This window comes from Sphaerodactylus townsendi, unplaced genomic scaffold, assembly GCF_021028975.2.
Source record: "Sphaerodactylus townsendi isolate TG3544 unplaced genomic scaffold, MPM_Stown_v2.3 scaffold_18, whole genome shotgun sequence".
Classification (NCBI taxonomy): domain Eukaryota; kingdom Metazoa; phylum Chordata; class Lepidosauria; order Squamata; family Sphaerodactylidae; genus Sphaerodactylus; species Sphaerodactylus townsendi.
The window spans coordinates 1516572-1544268 of NW_025950341.1; the positions used below are offsets into that span (position 1 = coordinate 1516572).

The 27697-nt window shown below is 41.6% G+C and overlaps 2 protein-coding genes across 3 annotated transcripts in view; one reads left to right on the plus strand and one right to left on the minus strand.

The window, feature by feature from the left end:
* TPR (translocated promoter region, nuclear basket protein) overlaps nucleotides 1-21418 on the plus strand; it is a 56899-nt gene extending 35481 nt beyond the window's left edge. Inside the window, exons 34-52 of one of the 2 annotated variants that reach the window (XM_048482495.1) lie at nucleotides 420-618; nucleotides 858-1063; nucleotides 1835-1896; nucleotides 2762-2970; nucleotides 3589-3861; nucleotides 4231-4379; nucleotides 5147-5230; nucleotides 6620-6820; nucleotides 8360-8494; nucleotides 8747-8837; nucleotides 9649-9827; nucleotides 12203-12271; nucleotides 12802-12893; nucleotides 14040-14146; nucleotides 14908-15003; nucleotides 16921-17077; nucleotides 19320-19438; nucleotides 20336-20434; nucleotides 21207-21418. In XM_048482495.1, the coding sequence (XP_048338452.1) occupies nucleotides 420-618; nucleotides 858-1063; nucleotides 1835-1896; nucleotides 2762-2970; nucleotides 3589-3861; nucleotides 4231-4379; nucleotides 5147-5230; nucleotides 6620-6820; nucleotides 8360-8494; nucleotides 8747-8837; nucleotides 9649-9827; nucleotides 12203-12271; nucleotides 12802-12893; nucleotides 14040-14146; nucleotides 14908-15003; nucleotides 16921-17077; nucleotides 19320-19438; nucleotides 20336-20434; nucleotides 21207-21262 (2583 nt within the window). In that variant the 3' untranslated portion in view covers nucleotides 21263-21418. Of the gene's footprint in view, nucleotides 1-419; nucleotides 619-857; nucleotides 1064-1834; nucleotides 1897-2761; nucleotides 2971-3588; nucleotides 3862-4230; nucleotides 4380-5146; nucleotides 5231-6619; nucleotides 6821-8359; nucleotides 8495-8746; nucleotides 8838-9648; nucleotides 9828-12202; nucleotides 12272-12798; nucleotides 12894-14039; nucleotides 14147-14907; nucleotides 15004-16920; nucleotides 17078-19319; nucleotides 19439-20335; nucleotides 20435-21206 lie in introns of both variants that reach the window. The other variant, XM_048482494.1, reaches the window with a different exon arrangement.
* The window catches only part of PRG4 (proteoglycan 4), a 38971-nt gene continuing 32684 nt past the window's right edge, over nucleotides 21411-27697 (minus strand). The window contains exons 10-13 of the mRNA XM_048482496.1: nucleotides 23846-24002; nucleotides 22857-23066; nucleotides 22156-22281; nucleotides 21411-21563 (exon numbers count right to left, since the gene is read on the minus strand). Coding sequence (XP_048338453.1) covers nucleotides 21460-21563; nucleotides 22156-22281; nucleotides 22857-23066; nucleotides 23846-24002 — 597 coding nt within the window. The 3' untranslated portion in view covers nucleotides 21411-21459. The remainder of the gene's footprint in view (nucleotides 21564-22155; nucleotides 22282-22856; nucleotides 23067-23845; nucleotides 24003-27697) is intronic.

Here is a 27697-nt window from a genome sequence, read left to right on the forward strand (position 1 = left end):
TGGAGTAACTCATTTGCTAATAAGTCAAAGCAGGGCATTGGACTTGCAGGTGGAGACCCAAATTCAGTTCCCTGCTCAGTTGTGAGCTTGGACAGATTGTAAGCTGTGGTTTTTGCCCGTCACATTGATCAAATAGGATAATCCTCTGTACACAGTTCCTGTATGCTTGGATGAAGAGCATGTTATAAATGTGGGTGATGAAAAATCATAGAAAGCAATACCATAAGTACTGCTTATGTACAAAGAGAAACTACCTTAATTGCATGTATTGATCCGCAACTTGGTTGACTTAAATCTCTTTCAATATTTGGATTGGGTTGGCTAGGCTAGAGCTGCAGCCTTTGTTCCCATGAATTCACTCCCTCACCAGTTTTTGAGAAGAGCTTTGTCCTCTCACTTCAATGTCTCCCTTGCTGCAGACTCTAGGAGAAAAGGAGATTGAAGTCAAAAACCTTCAGGATCAGGTGACCCAGTTGCAGTCGGAGATCTCCCGGCTTCATCAAGATCTGCAGGAGAGAACAACACAGGAGGATCAGCTCAGGCAACAGGTTGCGGAAAAGGAGGAGAAGACGAAGAAGACGCTTCTGGCAGCTAAACAGAGAATTGCACAATTAGCAAGTGAGTGGCATTCTTGGCTGTTAAATTCCAGAATGGTTGGCCATCTTTAGTCAATTGCAGAGTAAGACAAAGCTCTGTGGCCTCTTGAAGATCCAACTGAGTTCTGATCATCACTCCCCTCACCAGGCTGAAATAGTGGACTGAGAAGAATCATTTCCCAGTTCACGTGCAGTGGTTTGGTAAGCAAGCTCCTAACTTTTAGGTGCAAAACAGCAACTAACTTAAACTCCTTTTTTTAGGCACAAAAGAGCAGCTAATGAAAGAAAGTGATGAATGGAAACAGAAGAACGGCACACTAGAGGAGCAGAAGACAGAGTTGGAAGTGCGGATGAATGCACTCAAATCCCAGTACGAGGGCAGGATTTGCCGCCTGGAAAGGGAGCTCAGAGAACAGCAGGAGAGGCACCATGAACAGCGAGATGAGCCTCCAGAGTCCAGCAACAAGGTCCAGCATTTACAGAGCTTTCACTACTCAGATGTCCATCTGTGAAGCCAAGACTGCTCTACTCTTTCATTTGCAGTTGCAATTCCCATCATATATCTTCCTGCCACTGGACACTTTTAATCGAGTGGGGTGGAGTGTAGCTGCCACTCTGATTCAGTACGGATTGTTTAAAATGGCACGTCCACCCACTCTATTTTTACCAATTGATAGTGCCCTTCATGACCCCATACCATAACCTGTACTAAGACACGCATCAAGTATTGCCCTAGCCCAAGAATCGGCTACCCCCCCCCCTTTCTGGCACACATACTGACAGCAGCACACCAGACCACTTTCATGGCACCCAGGAAGTGACTTTGACTCTCAAGTAACAGAGGGACTGGCAGTACCCCTGCAGGAGAAGGCAGTAGGCAGAGCATATGCTTGTCTGCATCTCAGACATGCATAGTCTCCGGCACAAGCCAGGAGATACCTGGGACACATCCTAGACGTGCCACTGGGTTTTGGCTTGTTCCAAGCACATCTCTAAGCACAGACCTTGTCTCCCCGTTTTGTAGTAGCACACCCAACTTTTTCACAGGTGGACAGTAGGTTTTTTCCCCTGCTTTTGGGGGCAAAAATGTTGCCTACCTTTGCCCTTGCACTTATATTAAAAAGTTATCATGAACCAGAAGTACGATAATTCAGTAGAACAACACTTTTACTGTTTTGTAGTCATACTAAGAGTGATTTTTTTATTCCTGTGGCTTATGGAACCATTTTTTCCAACAGGCTCCAGAACAGCAGAGGCAGATCACGCTTAAATCGACTCCTGCAGCTGGTGAGCGAGGAATGTGAGTTCTTATTTAATTTTATCTACATGTCTTTTGATTGTTCCTGTTCTTACTGTACAAGCAGCTTCTGTACATGGTGTGAAAGTGTGTGCCTGGGCTGTCCTGAACATGCTGTAGATACAACTGTGATTTTTTTCCTGGTAAAGTGTTACAGTAAAGATACATGGCTGAAACCACCATGATAGACTTGCTGTACAGTTATGGATTGCCAATCAGTGGCCTTTAAGTAAAAAGATAATTTGGCTGCTATGTACTATAGAGCCAAGATGACAGGAAAAATAGATTGCATATTTCCACTGTAGGTCATAAAGCCCCCACATTACTGGATGTACAAAGCATACTATAAGTCTCTTTACTTCCTGAAAAGTAGGCATAACTTTTTAAAATAAAAGCAGCATGAAACTGTATGCAATTCTTACATTCTCTCACTGATCAAGGAGGACATCTGTGAGTGATTCCCACCAATCAGCAGGGAGGCAGGAACTGAATTCAACTTTTTGTGTCCTGGGGGAGTTACCCCTTTTCTCAGTTTATTTCCTGCCTTATAGGGAGAAGCAGCTAGCCAGTGCTTGTCTGTCGTTTCTTTGCCTTCTTGTGCCTCCTTTCCTGATTTTCTACTCTATTTTTTGTGCTTCCACCTGCATGTCTTGTCTTTCCTTCCCCCCTCCCCCCCAGTGGGCAGTAGAAAACCAGAGAGATCCCTGGTCCTGCCTAGGCACCTCCTCCTGTGAGTCCGTCTCACTTTGATTGGGCTTTTATAGCCAGAGGGACTCCTGGCCCTGCCCGGGCAGCTTCTCCTGTGAGGTCTTTTCACTTCAATTAGGCTTTTTTTACTTTCACACGTCTGTCTTCCGTTTGTTCCTAGTGCTAGTACTTCAGAGCCACCAACAGCCAATATCAAACCGACACCTGTTGTATCTACCCCAAGCAAAGTGACAGCTGCTGCTATAGCTGGGAACAAGTCTACTCCTAGAGCCAGTATCCGTCCTATGGTTACTCCTGCTACAGTTACCAACCCTACAACTACACCCACAGCAACCGTTATGCCAACAACGCAGGTGGAAACTCAGGAAGGTAAGAGTCTGATCAAAGGGCATATCACTTAATCTACAAACGAATAGTCAGCTGTATAATTCCTTGAGATCAATATGTGCAGAAAACTGAAAGGGTTGATGCCAGTCACTTTAGTTGTAGAACCTCTTTATTGTACTGTGCTGGAGAAATCAGCAAACAAATATCCATACCTGAGTCTTGGAGTAGATACCATGATGATATTAGATGCTTTGGTTGTGGCATCTCTCCTAGAGCTAAATTAAGCAAAAGGGCATCACGACGTAATTTTGTGCAGTCTAGGTAAACCTTGAGGAGATCAGCTATTGATTTTTCTCAGAAAAGAAAATTTCCTGAGTAGCTGAGGAAGTCCAAGTTGAAAAGCTGGTCCAAAAAGTCAGAGGGCGAGAAATTGGAAGGCAACGAATTACAAGTAGAAATTTTTAATTTTTGCTTTCGATCCTTGATTTGTGTTTGATCTTCTTCAGCGACTGGGTTTTAACTCTTTCAGAGTAATGATAGCAAAAGAGTAATCTGTTGACCATTCTCACCAGCAGTAGTTTGGCAGCTCCTTGTCTGCTACAATTATGTGAGGATGTTAGTGCAGTTAAAGTGGGCTGCTTGTAATCATTTATGTTTCAGCTATGCAGTCAGAAGGACCAGTTGAGCACGTTCCAGTCTTTGGAAGTACCAGTGGGTCTGTGCGTTCCACTAGCCCCAATGTCCAGACCTCCCTCTCTCAGCCCATCCTGACAGTTCAGCAACAAACGCAAGCAACGGCCTTTGTGCAGCCCACTCAGCAGAGCCATCCTCAGATTGAACCAGCTGCTCAAGAGCCTGCCCCAACCATTTTGGAGGTTGTACAGAGTTCACAGATAGAAAGACCTTCAACATCAACCGCAGTGTTTGGCACAGGTTAGTTTAACTGAATTTCTGTATACTGCAAGTGTGTTATATAATGTAAAACAGGGCCCACCAACCGCTGTCTTTTACAAGTATAAGGCAGGCCATATTGGCAACAACTCACTTTTTAAAGATCGTTGCCGGCATGCTAGCAGAAGAATGTCCACATCTCTTGCCCTAGGAAGGTCCTGCAAGCTCTACTTGTTGAGTTTTAATATTTCATGACAATGACAGAAATGACTAGCAACAGTTTTCTAGAGCTTGTATTTTTTCGCACAACGTGCTTTATTTCTGGTCCGTAATGATTGACTTCCCATAGACAGTTGTATAGGGGGTTCTTGTGAAATATGTCTTGAATATAACAAGGCCCTACTGCTTAAGTTTCAGCTACACCAAGTTCTTCTTTACCCAAACGTCAACGAGAAGAGGAAGATGATAGTACAGTTGAAAATTCGGAACAAATTCCAGAGGAAATGGTTGATATGCCTCATTCCAAGAAACTGAGAACTATACAGAGAGTTGGACCAGAGGTTTGTAAGAATAAAAATTATTCTGTTCATTTGGCTGTATTTGATCATGACCTCTGCATCCAGCCTGAAGAGGTTGCAGTTGTCCTAGAAAGCCGATTTATGAATAATGACATGCCAGTAATGTGGGTGGGTGAGCATCAAGTCACATCATGCCACCCTAAACTCAAATGCAGTTACTTTTCAGTGAAAGCACTTCATACATACAGTTCAGACACACACCCATCCTTATTAATCAAGTAATTACAAGTCAAAGCATCTGGGAGTGTGTATTGAATGCAGACCTTGGTGTAAATGCTGAAGTAGGTTGTGCTCCTGCAATAAAGAATAAAGAAAGTAAAACTTTGAAATTCAAAAATTTTAAGATCATTAAGGACTTCTTTTGGAGAATGCAGAAGGGAATTTTGTATGATAGCTTGGATCCAGTGGTATGTGTTAGTGGATAAAAGGATATCCACCTGTGGAGTGCAACTTTTTCATGGAATCCACACTTAGGGCAGCGTTTTGGACTGCAGTGGGAGAGGGAGAAACAAGGAAGTCACGTTCATGAAAACCCTGCAGTGAATCCAAGTCACTTTTTTTGGATCCCATGTTTATATTGAACTTGAAGAGATTAATATGGTGCGGGGGGTCAGTAGATTGGTGGGCCATCAAAAATATTAAAAATATTAAATATTATTAAACTTTAAGATCATTTAAGAGATAAGGGAAGCTAGAAAGATCTTCTTGTTCATGACCATGTGATCGTTCTGTGATGAATAATATTTCAGGAGGAAGTAACTGCAGAAGAGAGTACAGATGGAGAAATAGAAGCCCAGGCTTACAACCAGGATTCGCAGGATTCCATGGGAGAAGTAAGCAGCAGAGTAGTACTTCATCGAATACGTGTGTTATATGGCTGGTATCCAGGAAGCCTCCTGTCTGCTTACATGAAGGGTGGGAGGGTGTGTGTGTGCGCACGCCAGTTTTTGCTTTTGACAGCAGCAACTTCTTCCTTGTGGAAGGTCACTTTCAGTAGCTTCCAAAGTGGCTGCTGTCACTAACAGGAGCTTAAGAGCATTTACCATGCATTTCTTTTTAGATCCCAACCTGCCTTGACGTGCAATGGTCAAACCCATTTCTAATCACCGAGAAGCACTTTTGTGCACTTAGGATAAAACCTGTGCACTTTGGATAAAACCTGATAAACTCATCAGGAAATTCCTGTGAAAACCTAATGCTGGCTGTTCTGCTTTCCTTGGCAACTTCCCATCCTAACAGAGAGGTTGCTTTTGGTTCTTTAGCTCCTAAGTTTCTTTGGGAGATTATTTATTTATTTTTCATTGGCCCATGATCTGCTTCCCTGGAGTGGATTTGATCCTTGGGGTGAGGATAGACATTGGTAGAACAACTCAAGACGAGTTACTTGAGATCACGTCTCCTGTTTTATCACTGTGGTACAATTGCATGTAATCCCTCAGGCTTGACCCTTAGGTCTGCAGTGACTCAAAGGTGTCCTGCATGTTGGGGAAGTTACAGACGTCCTGCTAGAAACCCACGAAGCTCTCTTTCCCAAGGCCAACTAGGAGCCCTTCCAAACCTGAAGATCCCCTACGCTACGCATCATGCTGGAAATGTGCTGCACTGTAAAATTCAAATAATGTGAATGTCCTACAATATATTTATGTTGGGGAAGTTCCAAATAGTTTGGAACACCCAGCTATGCTTGTAAGAATTGTCACAATCACACCTTAGGTCTGTGTGTTGTCATACGCATGTTGTGTGGTTGCCTGCATGTAAAAAAAATTGGTTTCCTCTTGGTTGTCACCATGTCCAAGTATAAAACCCAGTCTTTAGCGCAACCAGTGCCCTTGAAAACCCTGGTAAGGCTGTCCCTGAGCAAGTACTGTTATGGTTGCCATGTTGCTTTCATTAATTGCTGCAGTAGCAGGAGAGTCACAGCCACGGCACTCCTCTGGCTCCTGACTTCAGTGGCACATGTGTCCTTCCTCTCCAATGAAGTTTGAAGACTCCCTCCAGCTTAAGTGAGAGAGCCTATTAAGTTGGTGGAAGGTTTCCAACTTTGCTGAGGGTATGTTCTAACATAACTCAAGTGTTACTGAGGTTTAGCTGTTTATGCCAGCCAGAGTTTATGCCAACCTGTTTATGCCAACCTCAACATCAACTAGAAGAGCCCATGGATTGCTCCTTCTGGTTCTCATCAAAATACCACTGATTTGTTTATCTTTTGTCTTGTTTTGAAGGGTGTTACACAGGGAGAGTATATTCCCATGGAAGACAGTGAGGAGACTTCTCACTCTCTCCCAATGGACCTTGGGCCTCTTCAGTCAGATCAGCAGAATACATCATCGTCCCAGGATGGCCAGGGAAAGAGAGAAGATGTCATTGTTATTGACAGTGATGATGAAGAGGATGATGATGATGAAAATGATGGAGAAGCTGAAGTATGTACACTACATGTTTCCTTGTTGCTAAAAAATAAATAATCACTGATTTAGATTCTACCACTCCATTTGGAAAATTTTGAAACCTTCCTTTTAACCAAAATCGCTTTTTCAGTGGCTAGTGAAAGAGGCTTTCTTCAGCTGGAAGATGTCACACGTTAGAATGACAGGATAGGGTACAAGTCACTATGTTTCTATATGATTTACACAAATGTCGGTCTGTAGTAAGTCAAAACTGAGGCCTTTTTGTTTACAGACACATTCTGAATGCTGTTAGATTAGGGATATGAGAGTTCGAGGAAAACTAGAAAATTCAAGAGTGAAAACAAGTTTTCTCTCTCTTGCTCTCTCTTTTGATTTTTCCAACAGAGAAACTGGAAAATTTTAGAATGTGTATAGTGCTTCTTCAGGAAAGGTTTTTCCACGCCCAAAATGTATGGCATGAAAAATACTTTTTTTTTTCAATTTTTCCATTGGAGAAATAGGGCAATCCTGAGGAACATCTGAACAAAAAACTTCTTATACTGCAGACCTATGCAATACTGTCAAGATTTTGTTTTATTAAAATATAAGTAATTTTAGGAACAATTATTATAGTATAATAAAAAGAATATACTATTAGAGTTCAGTGTTACTGAGTTTATCTTAATATCTGAATGTGCTGATATTTGTAACTACTGTGACTTGCTGAGAGAGCTTCTGTCCAAAATGCACACTTTTTCTTGTTTACTACAGAATTTTCCTGCTTACAGCTTTTGTTCCCTACATCTTAAAATGCAAAAATTACAAATATATGGGCTATGGTAGCATAGGGAACAGCATTTTGCAACTCTTTCTCAAGTATTGGCTATATTTTCAGTTTCTCTTGTGGAACATGAAGATATTTATACCTTTAAATTTCTTAAATATGCCAAATAGCATATCCATTCTGTTCACTAGTCCTTCAGCACCAACTATTATTTCAAAAAATGTGTATACTGAGTATATTTGGGCTTAAGAGAAGAGCTCAACTTAAATGAAGAAGCCAAATCTGTTTGCATAAATCTACCAGATGCTTACAAAATGAAAACAGATATTACCAGATGTGTTTCTTATCCAACTGAATATGTGTACTTATTTTGCATGTAAGAAACATCTTTAATATTATGTTCATTTATAAGACATCTCATTAAACCGAACTCCTGTTTGAAATGCTGGAGAAGTACTTTCAGAATTTCCCTCCTGTGGTAGCCATTTTGGAGGTTGTGCCCGCCATACTCTCTCAGAATTTCAGTTGTACCCACTGACACAGAGGGGTTGAGGACCCCTAACGTAGACGCTTACTCTTAGACCTTTTTGGTTTTGTTAAACTAATCTTCAACTTTTCTGATTACTGGTACTTACAGTCTACCATTTTCACTAAGACTCAATGCGCTCTGCACAATTCACAAATAATTGGCAGGATCCAACTCAGTGACTTATCTCAAATGTTCAAGAGGGTGCTAGGTGAACTCACAATCAGTCTATTTCTGTCCCTTTCTAAAATGACACCCCTCTTAGGAATATGAAGATGAGGAAGAGGAGGAGGAAGATGAGGATGATGAAGACACAGGGATGGGAGATGAAGGGGAAGATAGTAATGAAGGCACTGGGAGCGTTGACGGGAACGATGGTTATGATGCTGATGAAACTGAGGTAAGAATGCCAGGAAAAAAATGGGTTATGGGTGGTGCATCTCACTTTTTCGGCCAGAATCCTGAAAGTGAGCCCCAGAACTTGTAAAATGCAAAATATCTAAAACCCAGCAAACATCATAGGATGGAAAGAGGTCTCAGAAGCACCACAAAGAACAAAAAAAAGCTTTTTTTTTCCAGCAAGGTGTACACACCAATATCTTTTATTCCTGAAGTTACCATTTGAATTTTCCTTTTGTGTTTGTGTGTCCAGGGCACTGATGGAATGGATCCCAGTACAGAACCCGAAGAGAGCCTTGCTGGTGGGGAAAGCAGCCAGAGAGCAGCTGACTCTCAGAATTCTGGTATGCATGCCTAATAAAGGGTTTTTACTAACTATTATGGTTTGCACAGTAGCTGTGCTTCCCATGGATGAAAACCACTTCTGCCAGCAGAAAAGGGGAGATCAGTTGCTGCCCATTTCTCTCTCCCATTCAGCCTCTACTCTACTGCCCCAGAACAGGATTTCAGGGCAGGGGATGGCAGGTTGCACTTGAAGGGGGTGGTTTATATGTTTGCTTCCCTGTGTTGCTAAGCTTGCCTATGAATTTTCATGCCTAGGGGGAGAGAGAGAGATTTAGTTTAATCTCTCATGTTAGGAAGTCCATAAAGTAGAGGAAATGGATTCACCAAATAGTAACTTATGAGTCTGGATTCATGATGTACCCCTTTCCTGTTCTCGTGGTGCTTACAGTTGCTTGTGGTGTTTGCTTGCAGCTTTCAAGAGGTGCAGCAATTCCATTATGTTCGCCAGGACTTTTACAGGTGTATAACCTGCCAATATCTTTGTTCTGTAGGGGGGGCTATTTGGGGTTTTGGTTTTAAATTGGGCTGCTTTTAATTATGTTATGGAAACCGCCTTGTGCCACAAGGAAAGTTAAAAGTGTTATAATTCATAAATTGTAACCCATTTCTCATTAATGAGAAATGTTGTTTTGGGAAAAAATAGATCTGTGATAATAACTGTGATTCTGTACCTTTATTTCTGACAAAATGTATTCCATGTCTCAGCTTTCCAGTTCAGTACATGCATTAAAATGATCCATGCCTTTAATTTAATAGGAATTGTGGAGCTAAGAAAGGATCTCTTACCAAATATTATTTCTTTACCATAAGGTGATGGTAGCGCAGGAGTGGCCGAGTCCACCTTCTCTCAGGAAAGCCCAAGAGAACAGCAGCCGACCTCTGCTTCTGAGAGACAGGCACCGCGTCCACCTCGACCCCACCCATTACCACCACGACTGACTATTCACGCTATTCCTGCACCACCACAGGAGCTTGGACCACCCGTACAGGTGAGTAATCTCAGCCCAGACCGTAGAAATCTCTCAGAAACTGCTGTAAGAGGCTTTCTTTCCCTGTGCATCTGGAAAACTACTCTTAGGTGGTTCCTTTTTTGGACCAGAAATATAGGTCTCTTGGGTGATTATGAATTGCTATGCCTGACTAAGCTTTATTTCCTCCTCCTCAGGCCTGGCAGTAATTTTGTGCAACAAGGGTTGGGGATAAAATTATGCTCCATTTATAGTAAAATCAGTTTTTCTCTGTAAAAGCATAATTATATTTTTTTAAAAAAACCTTAGCTATAATTCATTGGAATCTTTGTGCTTTTACTTGGTTGCCTTACTAAGTACCAGTAGAACGTGAGGATGCAGCAGGGTTTTTTCCTCTGTTCTTTTCTGTGTGGGCTGTTTGGCAACCTGAAGGTGGCCTCCTGGGTTGCTTTTCTTAGCATTGCATGATTTTATTTATCAACAGGGCAATCTAAAAAGCAGCCTCTGGAGGGAAAGTCCTCAGATTAGTCTACTACTCCTTGGATTATTGCAGGAAAAAAATGTTCAGGAGCAAGCAGGAATAGTCCATCTAAAGCTATACTTTTCCTTGGGAGGGATGTTTGAAGGACAAGTCTTTTCAGTACTCACTTGCCTTCATGATATCCTGAGGGTAGAGAAGGAAAATTTATCAGAGAAGATCTACCAGAAATCAGTTCAGAGACTGGGCTCAGGGCGGCTCACAAGATAGGTACATTATTCACAGTTCAATATACAAGCATAACTTAAAATAATAAAATAAAATGTTTAAAGTACTTGTCTGAATCAATATGCAGTTTATCTTACAAGATATACAGGAGTTTGGGGCCTCATTATTCCCTATCTAACTTCCAGCAGGGATCTTATTTAATGAGTCCAACTACATCACTAGCTCATTCACCCTTTATTTTAGCCTATTCAATCAAAGAAAGGAGAGGGGAGGAGATGACAAAAAGGAGGAAGGGGAAGGGAAGGAAAAACGGGGAAGAAATTGGAAGGGGCATGGCAGAGGGGAAAGGGGGACTTAAAGGCTGTGTTTGATTCTATACCTAGAGAGCATTTGTTGGACAAACTTTGAGTCTTCCATTGATCTCAGACTTTTGTACTTAATTCAGCAGTTATATAATAATTCCACTACTTGTGTTCAGGGGTAACTGTCCAGAGATGAAGCAGAATTGCCTGTTGGCTGCCCTCCTATTTAATGTCTGCGTTAACTGTTTTGGAGGGGCCTTAGCAGTGGTGAATTCCCATGCCTGTGTTCTAGCTATCAGTCGGATCCCTCTGTTACTGCATGCAGACCCAAGCAACTCTTTTGGAATCTGAATCATCAGCCATTTGAGCAAGTTTCCCAGTTTCACTATCTAGGTATCATTTATCAAGGTTCTCTCTCATGGACAGTTCATAAAGTGTGTGGTCAGCTACAAGTGGCTGGCTTCTTGGTGGCTGTTAGTTACTTTTTTTCTCCGCCAGGAGTCAGTGTGTCCCTGCAACAACTCAGGCCTCTGGGGCTGTCCCAGCTTTTATATGGGGTGGCCTTTTGGATAATTGGAGTGTATTGTTCTGTTGAATGACCTTTTGAGGTTTTTCTTCAGAAACTCAGTGCAGTTCCTCATTGTGTTGTCTCTGTCATTCTCCAGTTGGAACTGAGCTTGGGATCATGGGAATGCCAAGTTTAGAAACAGGTTTTCCATTTTTATTCGTTTTCTGAAAATATCAATCAATTTGTGTCCCTTTTATGGTCAGGTTGTTGTTTCTCAGTGGCAATCTAATCTTGACACCAAAATTTCTTTTTAGGTTTGTCCCCTTCATTTCTCCTGTCTATTGGCCTGTGGGCTGTTGGATTATCCTGAGACAGGGCGCTCAGGAGCAGCAGTGGCATAGTGGTTAAGAGCAGGTGCATTCTAATCTGGAGGAACCGGGTTTGATTCCCTGCTCTGCTGCCTGAGTCGTGGAGGCTTATCTGGGGAATTCAAATTAGCCTGTGCACTCCCACACACACAAGCTGGGTGACCTTGGGCTAGTCACAGTTCTTTGAAGCTCTCTCAGCCCCACCTACCTCCCAGGGTGTTTGTTGTGAGAGGGGAAGGGCAAGAAGATTGTAAGCCCCTTTGAGTCTCCTACAGGAGAGAAAGGGGGGATATAAATCCAACTCTTCTTCTTCTTGAGCCACTAGACTTGTCAGTTAGTTCTTGGCAGTCCTTGCAGTATGATCTATGCTTTTTTTTGGAATTGAACCCCATCTTACGTTCCATCTTATTTTTAACAACCAACTATACAGTCACTCTTTTACAGAATGTGGTTAATGGGGCTGAGTTTGCTTGTTTGGTAGACTGAAATATTTTAAATTGTTTTCCTTATAGAGAATACAAATGACTCGGAGGCAGTCAGTGGGACGAGGACTTCAGCTAACACCAGGCATAGGGGGCATGGTAAGAGTTATCCTTTTTCCCCCCCTCAGATGAAGATGCCTGAAATGTTGAATTGATCAAGTACTGAATCCACTCTCGGTGGCAGGATCTTGATGCATCCCCCCCCAGTCCCATGCATGGTCTTTCTGTTTGTATTTCATGCCTTCTGGGGTAATCAGGAAGATACTTTCACCAGTTCCAAAAGGAGTCGGTATGCCCAGTGTTCACCACAAAAAACAGGGGGCAAATTGATACTATTGTCTTCCTTTGCCACTTTCTAACTTTCCCAGTGGGGAATTCAGCTGACCTTCAAAACGAATTTTGCAAAAATTGAATTGTGGTGTATTTTAAGGGTAATACAGAAGTTTACAACCAATTGTTTACCTTCTCTTGGAAACGTTTCAGAATGCTAAGACCTCTCCCCTGTTTGTTACAAATGTCCATCCACCTATTAAACAAGCAAAACAAAGATGTTAGTATTCACAGTGGTTTAAGAATTTTGCAGCGTTTCCGTTGCTTTAGTTTATAACCTTTAATGTTTTCTTTAGCAGCAGCACTTCTTTGACGATGAAGACAGAACAGTCCCTAGCACCCCAACGTTAGTCGTGCCACATCGCACAGATGGCTTTGCAGAAGCAATTCAGTAAGTGGATTTACAGTTGTTACGGTAAAGATACACCTTGAAATGGCTTCTCACTAGAAGACCATTTAGTGAAATTTAAAGATCAGTGACTGGTACAAAGGCTACAAGTCATATTAGTCCACCAAACTCTTAATTGTTCGAAGTAGCAGAAGTAGTCTGTAATAATTGGCTGGAAGGTCCCATTTGGATATCTAATGGTGAACAAAGACCTAAGTGTAGATATTTAAAACCACAGATGAGGAAAGATCTTTATATTAATTTGGGGAAGCCCCCAGGAAAAAGAGTGAAACTGTAGAGGATGTGATGAGGAAGGAGGGATGGGGAAATGGAGAGAGGTTGGGAAAGATGATCAGCTGGGATGGATGAGGACCCTCTACTATGAGTTCTTGTAGGGCTTCTTGAAGAATCAGAAATGCCTTCCTATAAAACTTGCCACTTTATATCCAGGTTCTGCCAAATGTTTTGTTAGTTCTTCCTCGGTCTTCCCGCCACCCCAAACATATTCCATTTGGGAACTCTCTCACAGCATTAAATTAAATCACACAGTTTTATTTGTAGAACCACAGTTACTTGCCCTGCCTCAGCAATATATTAAGCCATTTTCTTTCCTTTTAAGTACCATGTCCAAATACGCCATCTCCTGTACAATCTAGGGATGCGTATTTGGATAAAACAGTCGGTATTTTGGGGACATATTCCACTTCCCAATTATATTTGGGAACTTTCCAGGATACCCAAAAAAGATTGTCCTGAAAACTCCCAGAAATATTCTGGATTAACTGGAAAGATTGGGAGCCAGGGTTTGTAGATTCCTAGGGCTGTTTATTCTTTTCTTCCTGTTTTTCCTTGCTTCTGTGTCTCCTGATATTTTTGGGGTCCAATATATCTGAATCCAAGAAATACCGATTTTTCCCCCATGCCCCTACTGCACTGTATGCAAACCTATTCAGTCAGCACAGGGAAATTCCTGTGCAAACACATTTTGGGTATGGAATGGGAAGTGCTACCTAGAACTGGAGTTACATGAGACCTTTGCTGGACAGTTTGTCTTAATTGTTCATTTCTTTTCTCCTCTTTTATTGTACAGATAATCAGTGATTTAGGAAACAGAATGCAACCCTTGGTTTTGTTTTTATTCTTCAACAGTTCTCCTCAGGTTGCTGGAGTTCCTAGATTCAGGTTTGGACCTCCTGAAGACATGCCGCAGACCAGTTCTAGCCATTCTGATCTTGGCCAGCTGGCATCACAAGGAGGTACCTCGACCTAGACTTTCTAGTTTATATTTAGGAGAATTTTAAAAAACCACATAATTATATGCCAGCTCTCTGCTGGCCAGGCCACCCAGTGTCTGGCCAGCCTTAAGGACCAATGAGGTGATAGGAAAGGTAAGACATAGTTAACCCTAGATTGTTCTCTGCCTCTTTAAAACATAAAAGTTTGTTTAGTTCTGCAAGTGCATAGTTTTATTGTAAGGTGGTAGAACTTGCTATCTGGCTTGGCGTTTAAGATCCTGAGCAATTTCAAAGCAGGTGGGGAATGCTCTTCAACCATAAGCTCATCGTCTGAGTGACTGAGAGGTTTGCACTTTAACTCACCATTCTCCCATAGCCACTTCAATCTGCTGTAATTTCGATCGTGCTGTTTGTTTGGTTCAATCTCAGGATGCTATTGGAACATATGGAGGCGTTTCAGGCTGCCTCCACAGGGACTGTTTTGATCCAAGCCTAGCTTTCAATCAGGAACTACACAGGATCGTCCTTGATTGTGCATTCTCCAAGGCTTATCCTGTGTTGTCCCATGGCTTTTTCATCTTTTCTGTGGTCTTTCTAAAAACTATTTCAGTCCGTTCAGGTTTGCGGGCCAGGTTGATGGAAGGTGGTCGGTCTCATGTTGCTATGTGGAACCAGCCTCAGTTGCAGAGACAAATATTTATTTTGAAAACAGTCTAGCTTGGATAGAGAAGGTCTTCTGCCAACTTTTTGTCTCTGGTCATTAACTTCAAAATTGCTTGTAGGATTAGGAATGTATGAAACTCCCCTCTTCCTTGCCCATGAAGAAGAGTCAGGGGGCCGCAGTGTTCCAACAACTCCGCTTCAGGTTGCAGCACCTGGTAAGCACTGGGAATGTCTGTAATAGTATTTTGGTGGTTCAGATACCTAGTTCTTATGCATTGTTGTACCATCTTGTGGCGAACAAAACATGTCACTGAAAATGAATTTGGCACAGCATGTTCTTTAAATGCCACTGTTTCTTTATAGAAGAAGAAGAGTTTGGATTTATATCCCCCCTTTCTCTCCTGCAGTAGACTCAAAGGGGCCTACGATCTCCTTGCCCTTCCCCCCTCACAACAAACACCCTGTGAGGTGGGTGGGGCTGAGAGAGCTCCGAGAAGCTGTGACTAGCCCAAGGTCACCCAGCTGGCATGTTTGGGAGTGTACAGGCTAATCTGAATTCCCCAGATAAGCCTCCACAGCTCAGGCGGCAGAGCGGGGAATCAAACCCAGTTCCTCCAGATTAGTTACAGGAGCTCTTAACCTCCCACGCCACTGCTGCTCCCTCATACTGTTTCTCTGTGTGTTTCTATGGTTTTTCCTATAAACAGTGGCCTTCCATGTGGTTCCCATTCAAGTGGTATTGGGTGGGCTTGCTGTGTTGAGCAAGAAATGTTACAAGTTTATGTGTCAAGGAGTCCCTGTTTCTACAGCTTGCCATGCAAAGGCAGCAATGTGATATGACTTGAAGAGAATGTTCTGGCTACACTTACAGCATCCGAAAGCGAGTGAGGGGTCTCAGAAACAAATCTGAAACTGGCTGTATAGTCCCCATTAGGATTCAAGAGCAGCCTGAGTCCAGATTTCTGGTGAGAAAAGGCGGAACACCAAATAAACAGAGTCTCCCATCTCTTCCTTGGTTTTCTTTTTTTAAAAAATTAATTGTATTAAAACAGATCATGAATAACTAAATACATAGACAATAAAATGTACAAGCTTATACTGACTCCTCATTCTGGTCAGAAAAACATGCAATTTCTCAAACTTTTCAGATTTTTGGCCGTGTAACAGACAGGTTAGCTTACACAGTCAAATATACTCCATCAGCTTCTCCAACCATTCATCCTCCTCTGAGATTATATTTTTCTTCCAGTTTTGGGCAAGTGTTAGCCTTGCCGATGTTACAGCATTAAGTACAAATTCATGGTCATCTTTAGAAAGGAAATTCACCCAATTCAACAAGAAAACCTTGGGGCTAGTGGTCTTCCCTTATCCCTTGAGAGATCACCAAAGCAATCATATTCCATTTGTTCACTGCATTCCCTCCATAAATATATAAAATGTGCATTACCTACTCCACTTATCCAACAATCCCCTTTAGCCCCTTGATAAATTCTTGCCAATTTAGGGGGTGACAAATGCCACTAATGTAACATTTTTTAAAAATTTTCTTTGGCAGAATGGATTACAGAAAATTTTAAACCACTTAACATGAACAGCTAAACATCTGGATTTGCTGGGGCTCATTCCTCCCGGAGCAAGGCTGTTTATGATAGGACATTGATTTATAGGGTCACCATGAGTCAGAAGTGACTTGATGGCACTTAATTAACAAATATACATCCCTCCCTTGGTTTCAACTTTGCATACTTTTCACAAATCCGCAACTGCATTCCCCAACTTTGTTAAAGAATGCCTGACCTATTAGATGTGCTCTGTGATCAGGCAGATAAAGGCCTTGGGTTTGTTTTTGTGTTTGTTTTTTTTGTCAGTCCCAGACAAAGAAGGGGGGGGGGAGGGGGAAAAATCCAGACCCAACCTAAAAAACAAGTAAACTCTGCCCTGACTTCACAAATAACTGTCTTTTAATCGCTATGACATACATCAAAACAATTTTTATTGGTTCAAAATGTATTGGTTAAGAAATGGTATCAAGATGGAGCTCTGCACTTCTTCGAAACCTGGATTGTGTTATTGCAGTCGGAATTTCACAGTATCGTCTTGTAGCTTATTCTGTGCTTTCACTTTGTTTCAAGTTTCTGTGTTCACGGAAAGCACTGCTGCTGATGCTTCAGAACATGCTTCTCAATCCGTCCCAATGGTTACGACTTCCACTGGGAACTTATCTACCACTTCAGAATCTGGAACCGGTGATGATGGTGATGAGGTTTTTGTGGAGGCCGAGTCAGAAGGGTAAGTTAGCAGCTGGCAGCCAAGACTTGATCCACTAGCTTATCCATAAACTTATTGAAAAACTTCCATGTGCTTCACTGTCAAAGAACTCATTATATTTTTCCATACCACAAATATACCTGCTGGTAGTGGTGTGATGCCTTCTAAATTAAGTTGCAAAATAATGCAGTGGCCCAGATTTCCAAGAAGTTCCTGTGGACTGCTTAATGCCAATTCACGTTGCTGACTCTTTCACCATGCCAGTGACTGCCAGTGTCCCACTCAGTGTCCCACCCTGAGCGATTAGAGTAGGAACCAAGCCAGTGTCATACGAATTCTTTCCTGTTCTGATAAAGACAACAGCAAACAAGAATCTACCCTGGATCTCATTACATTGTCAATTAGATCATCAGTGCATATCACTGCCCTAATGAAAGTTAAGTCATGAATAATTTCACAATAACCCTGGATTTGTCACAACAACAAAGTCAGAGGGCCACTGTAATCTTGGGTATACAATCTTCCTTCAGTATGTAATTAATGTGGCTTTTAATACACTTTTTTATAGTTATTTGATTTGGTTGGGAAGGGGTTTGAGAATATGCTTCTTTTTTGTTTTGCTTGATTGTCAAAAGGCTCAGGAATTGTCTTTTAACATGCAAAATGCTATCTTGGAAGTTAATGGGCAGTCGTAACAGCAGCTCCAAATTAGAGTGCCGATCGTCCCCTTGTATTCTGCATAAACACAGACTTCCATGTTGTCCTCAGTGTTTGCAGATTAACTACATTAATGGTATGCAGATGGGTATGTAGAACAGTCCCCAACTTGGATGGGAACAGGACAGCCTCTGCTCGTTTCAAAGCTTTTTGTGAATGCTAGGAATGCTGTGGTAATTTTTGTTTCACTGGAAGGCAAGGCTATAGTGTTGTGGTTAAAGTGGAGCTATGAAACCCGAAAGTGTTCACCCACCTACCTGGCCCTCAAATAAATCCCTTTTTGCTCAACCTTTTCCTTCCCATCAATGAAATGGGTACTTCAGTCTTCTATCCAGGTTGATAGCTGGGAAGCCTTCTGAGGTTATTTTTTTAGGCACATGCCCAGAGCATTGTGTAAATATGAATTGCTGCTGTTAGCTTGTATCACCTGATCTCTTTTCTGTCAAAGAAAAACACGTATCGGTTTTAACCCCTTTAGATCTGAAAGGCTTTCAGGCTGCAAGTCCTTAAACAGAGCTGCTCTGCTAAGAGAGTGAATTTCTCCCATCCGCCCTTAGAGATGATTTCATGGCTGTAGGACATGATTCACAAATTAATCCAGTGGTAGTGGAAAATATGCACTCAACCCTGTCTAGTTTAGACTCAGTTGTCCACTGGCGCTGGCAGGGATATGAAGGTTTATAGACTGCTCAAATTGCAAAGGTTTGTATAAATATTTTGGCAGCATTAGTAAATGAAATGTTATGTTCCTGTGGTCAGCACTGGCTGTGGGTGATAACTGGAAGAAGGGTACTTCATTTTCATTGATAATGCATGGGCTTCAGGCTTCTGCAGTTAAATTGGATTAAGATTAGAGGTCAGTAATTTCACCCCCAAACTTTCATGCCCTGTCAGAGTGGCTAGGTTCTTTAGAAAAACATCGTTTCTTCAGAAATTAGCATTGTTTTGTAGCAGAACATCACCATTCTGTTCAATGTCAGTCATTTTAGACACTTGTACGATACCACTGAGCAAATTTAAATCACCAGAATAAAATCCAGCTGCAGGAAATCAGTGGGAATTTGGGTGTTCATACAGATCAGGATAGCAAACATTAATCCACTCTTAAGCACCAAGCTGTCCCTGTTTCTCAGTGTCATTTCTCATGTCCTTAAAATGTACCAGGTCTTCTTCAATTTACGGTTAAATGTAGCCAAAAGTAAGTGTTTGAACCTTCTTATTAGTCTGTCTTTACAAGCATTCTTAATGGTCAACATCTTTCTTGTAGTGAAATACAGAATTTGTATCTCTGTTTTCTCATGGTTCTTGCTAGACTAGTTAATCACAAAGGTTTAATCTTTATGAAGTGTTTTTTAAAGTTGCAGTCACTCCTTTTTTTGTGTTAGAACTTCCAAATAAAGGGGAAATTGGGCAGAAAAGAGTTGTGTTTCCATTATAAATAAACTAGTAAAGGACTTTGTCCTGTCATTCATTTGTGGAAGTCTCATAATTACAGTCATTCATGTTGTGGGAGTCTTATAATTATCCATTTATCATTCCCCTCCAGAATTACTTCAGAGGTTGGTCTAGAGATTGATAGCCAGCAAGAAGAAGAATCATCCCAAACCCCTGATGAATCAGACCTTCCTTCTACCAGTCAGGATCCTCCTTCAAGTTCATCTGCAGGTACAGCACAGTCCTGTCAGTCAGGGTTAACTTGGGAAAATTGGTTATTCTCGGGAGGTAATCATCCTTGTCTGCAGTAGCAGAACCAAGTTAAACAACAAGTCTTTCTGGAATAATAAGCTTTCTCAGCAAACGAATAACATTTGAAGTATTGACTTGTTTGTTTTCCGTTCAGATTTGCATGGTTCCCCTAGGGATTATTTTGTTATGTTGCTATGTATTCGTAAAGGAGATTGAGTGCAGACATTCAGTGTAGGGTGTCAGGATACTTTGTTTGATTAAAAAAAAACAGTGATAAAAACGGGGAAGCCCAGATAGATTATTCTTACATGGAAAGGTCCAAACACTGGATATTGAAGGTGCCCCTTCTTAAACCTCAGCAGATGGAAGGATCTCCATCCACAGAAGCACGATTTCCATATCCCCTACTCTATCTCTCTAATTTAAAGAGAGGTTTAAATTAATGAGAGGTTAAAATGCCCCCAGAAATACAGATCTCCAGGTGTAGCTTGGGGAAGATTTGAAGGTCTGATGCAGAAGTAGGGAATCAGGAAGAACCACACACTCACATGTTTGTGCGCACAGAAACATTAAGGTTGGATCCAACTCATTCAAGACTTAGGAAAAGCATATTGGTAAATTACCTTGGTTTTTCCCTACTGTTGAGTAGATTTCTCATATCGGGAGCCAACACATCTCATCCTATTATTTTTATTATGCACTTTATCATGAAAGTGGATAGCATGCTGAAAGATGAAAACCCAAAACTGCTTTTTCCCCAGTTTGAGGTTTTTATTTGTATTTTCTGAAATTCATCCATGACTATGGTTGATTGGCATCTCAAGTCAAATTGCAGACACTGCCACGTTCGTTTTTGTCTCGCAACCTTTCTTCCAGACACAAGCAGTAATCATCCCAAGACTTTTCGGCGGGTCAGGCTTCAGCCCCCAACATTGAGAACTGGAGTTCGTGGTCGTCAGTTTAACAGACAGAGGGGTAGGTACCCTTTGGAGCTAACATGAGCATGACTTGGTTACATTTTGCATGATCTCTTAACAAGAATTTTCTGCTCAGTCTTAAGAAGAATGTATTGTAGACACCACCAAGATGCATGGCGCTGGAAAATGTTAAATTCCCTGCGCCAAAGACCTTTGACTTTCAGGAAAAATAAAATGGTATGAGTTTTACCAAGGAGAAAAATAAATTGCAGTAGACAGTAAATGTGGATAAGTGACTTGTTATCACAACACAGGAGCTTAACAAGGCATAGTTTGTGTATGTGTGCATGCATGCGTATGTGTTCATGACTTTTTTTTAAGGTTTCCCTTCCCTCAATCTGGAGATCTTGTCAGTGTAGTGACATGTAGAAATGCCTAAAAAATTATAGTTTGTTCAAATAAATGAAAATTTTCATCCAAGTAATTGAATTATCAGCATGCTAGTTTCCCCCCCCCCCCCCCCCAAAAAAAAAACAGGAATGTTCTATCATCGTTCAATGTAGTTGCCATAATCACAATTGGGATAAATCAGAGGTGTTTCCAATGCAGGTTATTATTTTTAATTGGTTGGAATAGATGTGATAAAAAGGAAGCAACGCGTACCCACAACAAAGCATGCAGTGTCGGCTATATAAGATGGAGTTATCATTCTAAAAAGGGTGTGTGGAAGGGGATCTCCAAAGAATTATTTAATAGTGACCTTTAAATTAATGAGAGGTTAATAGCAATACTGGCACAAAAAGTAATATATTAATACTCTTTTCTTGCAGGAGTAACTCATGCAATGGGAGGAAGAGGAGGTCTAAACAGAGGCAATATTAACTGAGTTCTCTACAAACAAGAACTTGGAAAAAGTGTATACTGTTCAGTTGGCTTCTATTCTGTATTAGTGTAGTAGCCACCAAGCTTAAAGGCCTTTTTAAACTTGGATTGGTGTATGAACATTTCATTGTCTTTTATTAATAAAAAACTATAAAAATTGTCAAACGTAATAGCACTTCTTTCAGCCTTTGTGTTTCGATATCACACTGGAGGACACTTGTACCATGCCTTGGACACAGATTGGCCGGTCAGCCGTGTGACTGGTCTTGCTATTCTGCTGCCCACATCCACATTGTAGTATTGATCTGGGAAAGGGAAAAAATAGAAACGTTCTTAAGGCTAAAAAGCCAGCAGGAGACTGTGTGGTTGGATCTTCCTAAAGATGTGAAAGTGGCAGGGGGACCAGAAAGGAAGGACTGGATTTTTTCTATTAGAAAACCACAGAAAACCTTTCCCCCCAGGGTTCTACGGGCTCTCCCTCCAGGATTTAATATTGCTAATCTCCTAGTGTTAAAAAAACTGAGAGCTTCCATTCAGGTTCCCAATATTGTTTGGGCTGTGGTGTGGAGAGAAGGAATTTAAACATTTCATGTCTGTATGGTTTCACCAGCCAAAGTCTGGTTCTTCTGTCCTTCCCTCTCACCACCATATTGTTAGCTTTGGAGAAGTAAAAGGATAAAACTGAAGATTTCCATACCTCCTCTTTCCAGGGCTGCTGATAACACAGGAGGAGAGGAGATTAATTGGTAGAAATGTTGGGCATTCTCCCAATACAATGCAGCCCTGCTCCTACAGTCTTGGCTCTGTGACCTATCTGAGGGTCCCCATGATTTGCAGAGCATCAGTCTGCATGATGTACCAGTTTGAGATTGGTTCTGAGATGACTTAGCAACTTACCTTTAGAAAAAGCATAGTAATCGTAACCATCTGATTTCTGCTCATTAGGCACAGAGATAACAGAATTAACTTCTTTTGGAAATCCCCTCCAGTATGAAGTGATTTTGACCTCCGGCTGTAGCACTCCTGCAAATGCAAAAGTAATTTCTCTTGAAATTAAGAAGATGGGAACATAAGCACTTCTGAAAGTTATCTTGTAGGTACATAAGCCCTATGAAAGCAAAGATTTGAATAGCTCAAACTTCTGTAAATCTTAAATGTGAAGACTGAAGGAAGCATCTCCCGAGTCAATTTTTTAGTGAAACAAGCTCAGTTATATCACACATACAGCTGAACTCTATCATAGTTGTCCCTTCTACATTGTGATTTTGCACACCAGCTAATCGCGGATCGGTGCCATACCCCACCCCTCAACATAGCACCCCTGAAGCAGGCCCTGGTGCCACAAGGCCTCCAGAGCATATCCAGAGAAGCTGAACAGCTGCCTCACACAGGCTGCTAGAAAAACCTGCAGCCCTGCTACTCACTTCCACCTGGATGCAGCCACCTTGTAAAAAAAAAATTTAGACAGTTTTCCAGATCGTGGGGTAGGGGGGAGCCGGGTCCCTAACCCCAGCGATGTGGAAGAGACAACTGTAAATTCTGTTGGATTTAATCTACCTGTGGTTCAGGATTGGATTTAACATAAATGGTGTACATGCCTGTTGGTTGCTGGCTGATCTGAACAACAGGGTACTGTTTGATTCTGATGGTGCGGAAAATCTGGTGAGGTCTGACTGCACGCTCAAAGCGTCGCCGCTGCCTTCTGATCACAGTTTTTGCTTTATAAGCTGGGTAATTCACAGTCACAATTTTCTTCTGGCACTTTTTAGCACTTTCTTGCTTGTAGGTATATTGTTGAACATTGCCTCCTGTCACAGAAAAATCAAATTTGACAAGAAAAGCATCTTTGATTTAAAACACAGCATCAGAAATGGCTACTGTTATGACCCTAACGGTAAAATTGCAGTCCATTCTTCACATGTATCACATAGGTGTCGCTAGTCTCCATTCTCAGTTTAAAAAAATCTTATGGGACATTAAGAGAGGAATATGGAAATGTGGATTGCAGCATTTAGTCAAATTATTGTCAAAGGCTTTCCATTTTAAAAGTGGCCCTAGTAAATTAAAGGCAGCATTTTTTTCTTGTTCAGCTATTTAAATATAAGCATTTCTCAAAGCCATAGTGTGGTGGCCATAATACGTTGCATGTGTGATCTAATAGCCTTGAATCCAAGAGCAAAGTTTTGATGGTAAAATGGCTCCTACCCAGCTTGGGTAGATCTTTGTGCCACCAAACCAACTACTTGGGGGTGGGGGGAGGCGGGGGAACACTGGACTACCACTTGAGAAGGAAATCTGCAAAAATAATGGAACTCCCCCTGCCTGCTTGATCGTGCCTTCTGCTTGTGAAAACACCTTCACATCCACCCCGAGGTTTTTTCGACCTTCAAAATTCATAACTATTACACAAACTTAATTGTTTATAATTTTATATATGGTACATTACCAGCAAAAAATCCAAGATCTCCCCTGCAACATGTCAAAGAAATGCTGTTTCATCGCTTGATTTCCACATTCATCAAACAAGGCTATCATTGGCAGTTTCTTGTATCCAGTGTTTAATAGATATACAAAATATGAAGCCCACCTTTTTTGAAGAAATATACCGATTCTGGCCTGCTCTGGTGTTTAGCCACAGAGAGAGCTGCTACTATTTTCCCATTTAATCCTCCAAATCCTTTTAAAAGAGGCTTGGGGTAGCCAGGATCCATTTTGTCATTGGTGAAACGCCAGTACTGAGCATCCTGGGAATTAAAGCAGACAAGGTTCTACATAGGACGAAAAAGTTTTTTGGCGGGTACGCAAAAACAACACCAGGATGATTTCAATAAAATGCTTAATTTTCTGGGGAAAATATATGTACAAGAAATTATGTTGAAAAGATCTGTTCAGATGCAGCCATAAAGTGGATTCCAGTGCAAACTCTTTCACATGGGTACTGCATTTCCTAGTCACTTTTCCAACATAAGGCTAACATCACAATTCAAAACCTATATACATTTGAAATAAAAAGCTGCAACAAAATAAGCGTTAATCAAAACCGATACTAGTTAAATGAGAATGCTAGTCTGGAAAAGCTCGCAGAAGCGGGACAGTTCACAGCGGATATGTTTTTAATTAGAGACAAACTATCAAAATTCAAAACAAGAGACAATTACTGATAATTGACATGATGCATAGTTCAAAATACCAATTGCCCATGGGTAGCTGAAGAGTTATGATATGTAATACATAAACATAGAATTACCATGGACAATTGTTTTACGTGCACTGGAATAAATGTATGCATGGTTTGCACTAGGATTGCTAGCATTTGTTAACCTGCATCAATTCCCTTTTTATGAAACATCACTAAGGAGCTGTAAAAAACAACTTTGCCCACCTTTTCCTTCACATATTCATACAAATCCCACAAGCCCTCCAAAATATCTTAATACACAGTCTTCATGTTTTTAAAAAGCCCTTTGGTTGAATACTGGTTACTGAGCCCAGACTAGCAAAATAGTCAGAAAGCAAGGCCAGTGAACTATGTGCATAAACTGTTCCCCTGCTCTAGGCTAAGAATACCCTGCTTGATACCTGGATAGTCTGTACCTCCCTATACAGAATCTCATCCCTGGATCTGAAAATTACAGAGGGAAATGTGTTAACACCTTGGAGGAAACATGGGGTTGAAATTGACCTTTAACAATATATTTAAGAGCATACTATGTTACTGCAAAATGCCTTTAGGAACTGATGGGAAAGAAATCCTTTCACAGTCAGCAGCTTATTTCCCCAAACTCTCCCCATTCTGCTGTTCTGCTCCCCACCCCCTGTTGAATTTATCTTTTTCTCCCTTCTATCAGTGACACTAAGCTACAAATTAGAAATGAAAATTCAGCAAGCAAAATGAAGCATTCAAATGTGTAAACATTGAGGGTAACAAGTTTGATTTATTATTATTAGTCATTTGCTTTCATATGTAATAACTTGTCACGATACACCCACACGGGTACTTGCAGGTGGCAGCTAACTGCAGTGGGTTCCTGCGAGGCTAAGAAATTTGTCAAGAGAAAAAGTCCTAAAAACTATGAGCAGTTCCTGCTAGATTCTCTCACTTTGCAGAGTACTGAGAAGCCACTAGGAGGTTCTGATTGTTTTTAAGCTTAACTTAATAGGGAGAGTTGTTGTTTGTTTAACCATACTGGGGTCAGTGAATTTGATGGGGCCAATTCTTTCAAGTTAATTTTTTAACTCCATTATTATTATTAAAAAGCATCCCTGGAAGTTGCAATTGGAAGGGGAGAAACAAACACGGGGAAAGAGGGATTAACCCTTTTCCTTCCTATTTGTTCTCTATTATTTTATTTTACTTCATTTGTTCCCAGCTTTTCTCCCAAAGGGGGACCCAATTGACTGATTTTGTTCTCTGTTTTTCCTCACAATAACCATGTGAGGTAGGTTACATCGGGTGTGTGTGTGACTGCCCAAGGTCACCCAGTAAGCTTACAAGACACTCTAACCACTAAACTGGGGGTCGCCAACACAGTGCCCTTTGAAGTCACAACATCTGCTGAAACATTTTTTGTGCCTGCCAAGTGCTTTTAGAAAATGAGTGAGGCCAGGTAGCAGCAAAGCTTCTGATTGACTATTGGGAATTTAATTGTCTCTGCAATTTAAAAAATGTTGCTTTGGCAGAAGGTGCCACCAAGGCCAGGGCCGGAGCGAGGGGGAACTGCGCCCTCACCACGCCCCTGCCCCCCACTACACCCTGGAATGCTCTAGCCATGCCCCCGCACCAGCATGTGCCCAGTGCATTGCGCGCGCACACACCCCACGTTGGCGCTACGCCACTGACCACAGCACAAGGATCTACACTGAGTTCCTGAAGTTAAGCTGTGCAATCATTCTCTGGCTGGCTCCATCTCCTGAAGCAGCCATTTTGTGGCAGCCATTTTATTGCTGCCCCATTATGCCAAGTCAGAATTCCAAATGTGCCTGCTGGCTCAAAAAGATTGTGCACTATGTTGGCTTTCAATATTTTTCATTCCACTTTTCCTCAGAGGAGCTCAGGCAGTATATATGGTTCCCATTTCTTTTCCGTCCATAGGAAGAGTGCATGAAACAAAAGGGATAAATGGCTCCCTTCTCCCCACTGCTCCCCCCCCCCACTTTACCAAATTCTAATTACAGCCTCTTAGCCTTTTTATTTTTTAAAACCCATTCTGAGACTGATCCATGCATCTCTCATATAACATCTAGTTGAGTTTTCCATTTCCCAGTTTAACGTGCAATTTAAAAAAGTTTGGTAAAAACCTGTGCTAACACACTTTTTCTTAATCATCCTTCCTACATAGACCATCCAATGCTAAGCTGATGCTACCATTAGTAGTTGGGTGGAAGGAATTAGCCTAATTTTTTTTTTAACGGAGCTGGATATTTTCAATAAAACATGTATGATTTGGCAGTCCAAATCTGACCCACCCAAGCTGCCAGACTTGGTTCAGTTATGATGAGATCGCCTGGATACTTTTTTCTTTTCTTTTTTCAATGTTGGCGGTATGAATTGGGAACATTTGCTAATAATAGGAGCAAGTAGAATGTAGAAACAGAAGACATGGTATAAAGTGTGGATTTCAGGACATAGCTAATTTAAGACTCATGTAAAATTATGTAAATTAATCTAGAATTGATTTAGCATGTAAACTGTGTATTCTTGATCTGGTTGAACTTCCCAAGTGGAGTCACCCGCAAGAGCAATCCAAGCAGTTATTTAGAATGGCAAGATCTTGCAAAGCGCCCAGAAAGCTACACACAATCCACAGGTCATGTACAGCATTCCCTGCAAAGGATCCTGGGTCATGCCTCCATAAGGTAAGAGCTACTGCAAAATGCCCGGGGTTTCTCCAGTTTTCAAGATCTCCAGTTTTCAATATATATTGGTTATAAGTACGGTGACCATCCGTCCCGATTTTCGTGGGACACTCACGCTTTTGCGTAGAGTGTCCCGCGTCCCGCCGGGCTTATGCCATTGTCCCGATTACGGACAATGGCCCGCAGCAGCACACTGCCTTTTGCGCGGCGCTCCCTGGTCAGGAAACAGGGAAGCGCCCCAGAAGGCACCTTCTGGGGCGCTTCCCTGTTCCCTGACTGGGGAGCGCCGCCGCAAAAGGCAGTGTGGTGCTGCGGGTGCACGCGCGCTCCCCCCGCTTTCTATTACAAAAAATCTGGTCACCTTAGTTATAAGGTATATGGGTTGCTGACATTTCAGGGGTCATTTCTGCTTTTTTTACATTTTACAGGTCCCACTGAGGAACAGGAAATAAAGTGTGGTACACAGTGTTCTGGTGTTCCTTGGAAGCTTAATACTGTTTCCACATTATTTTATTTTGGGGGGAGGGGTGATGTTTCTACCAGGGTCTTAAGATGTGTGATCTCCTTCAGGAATAACAGTTCT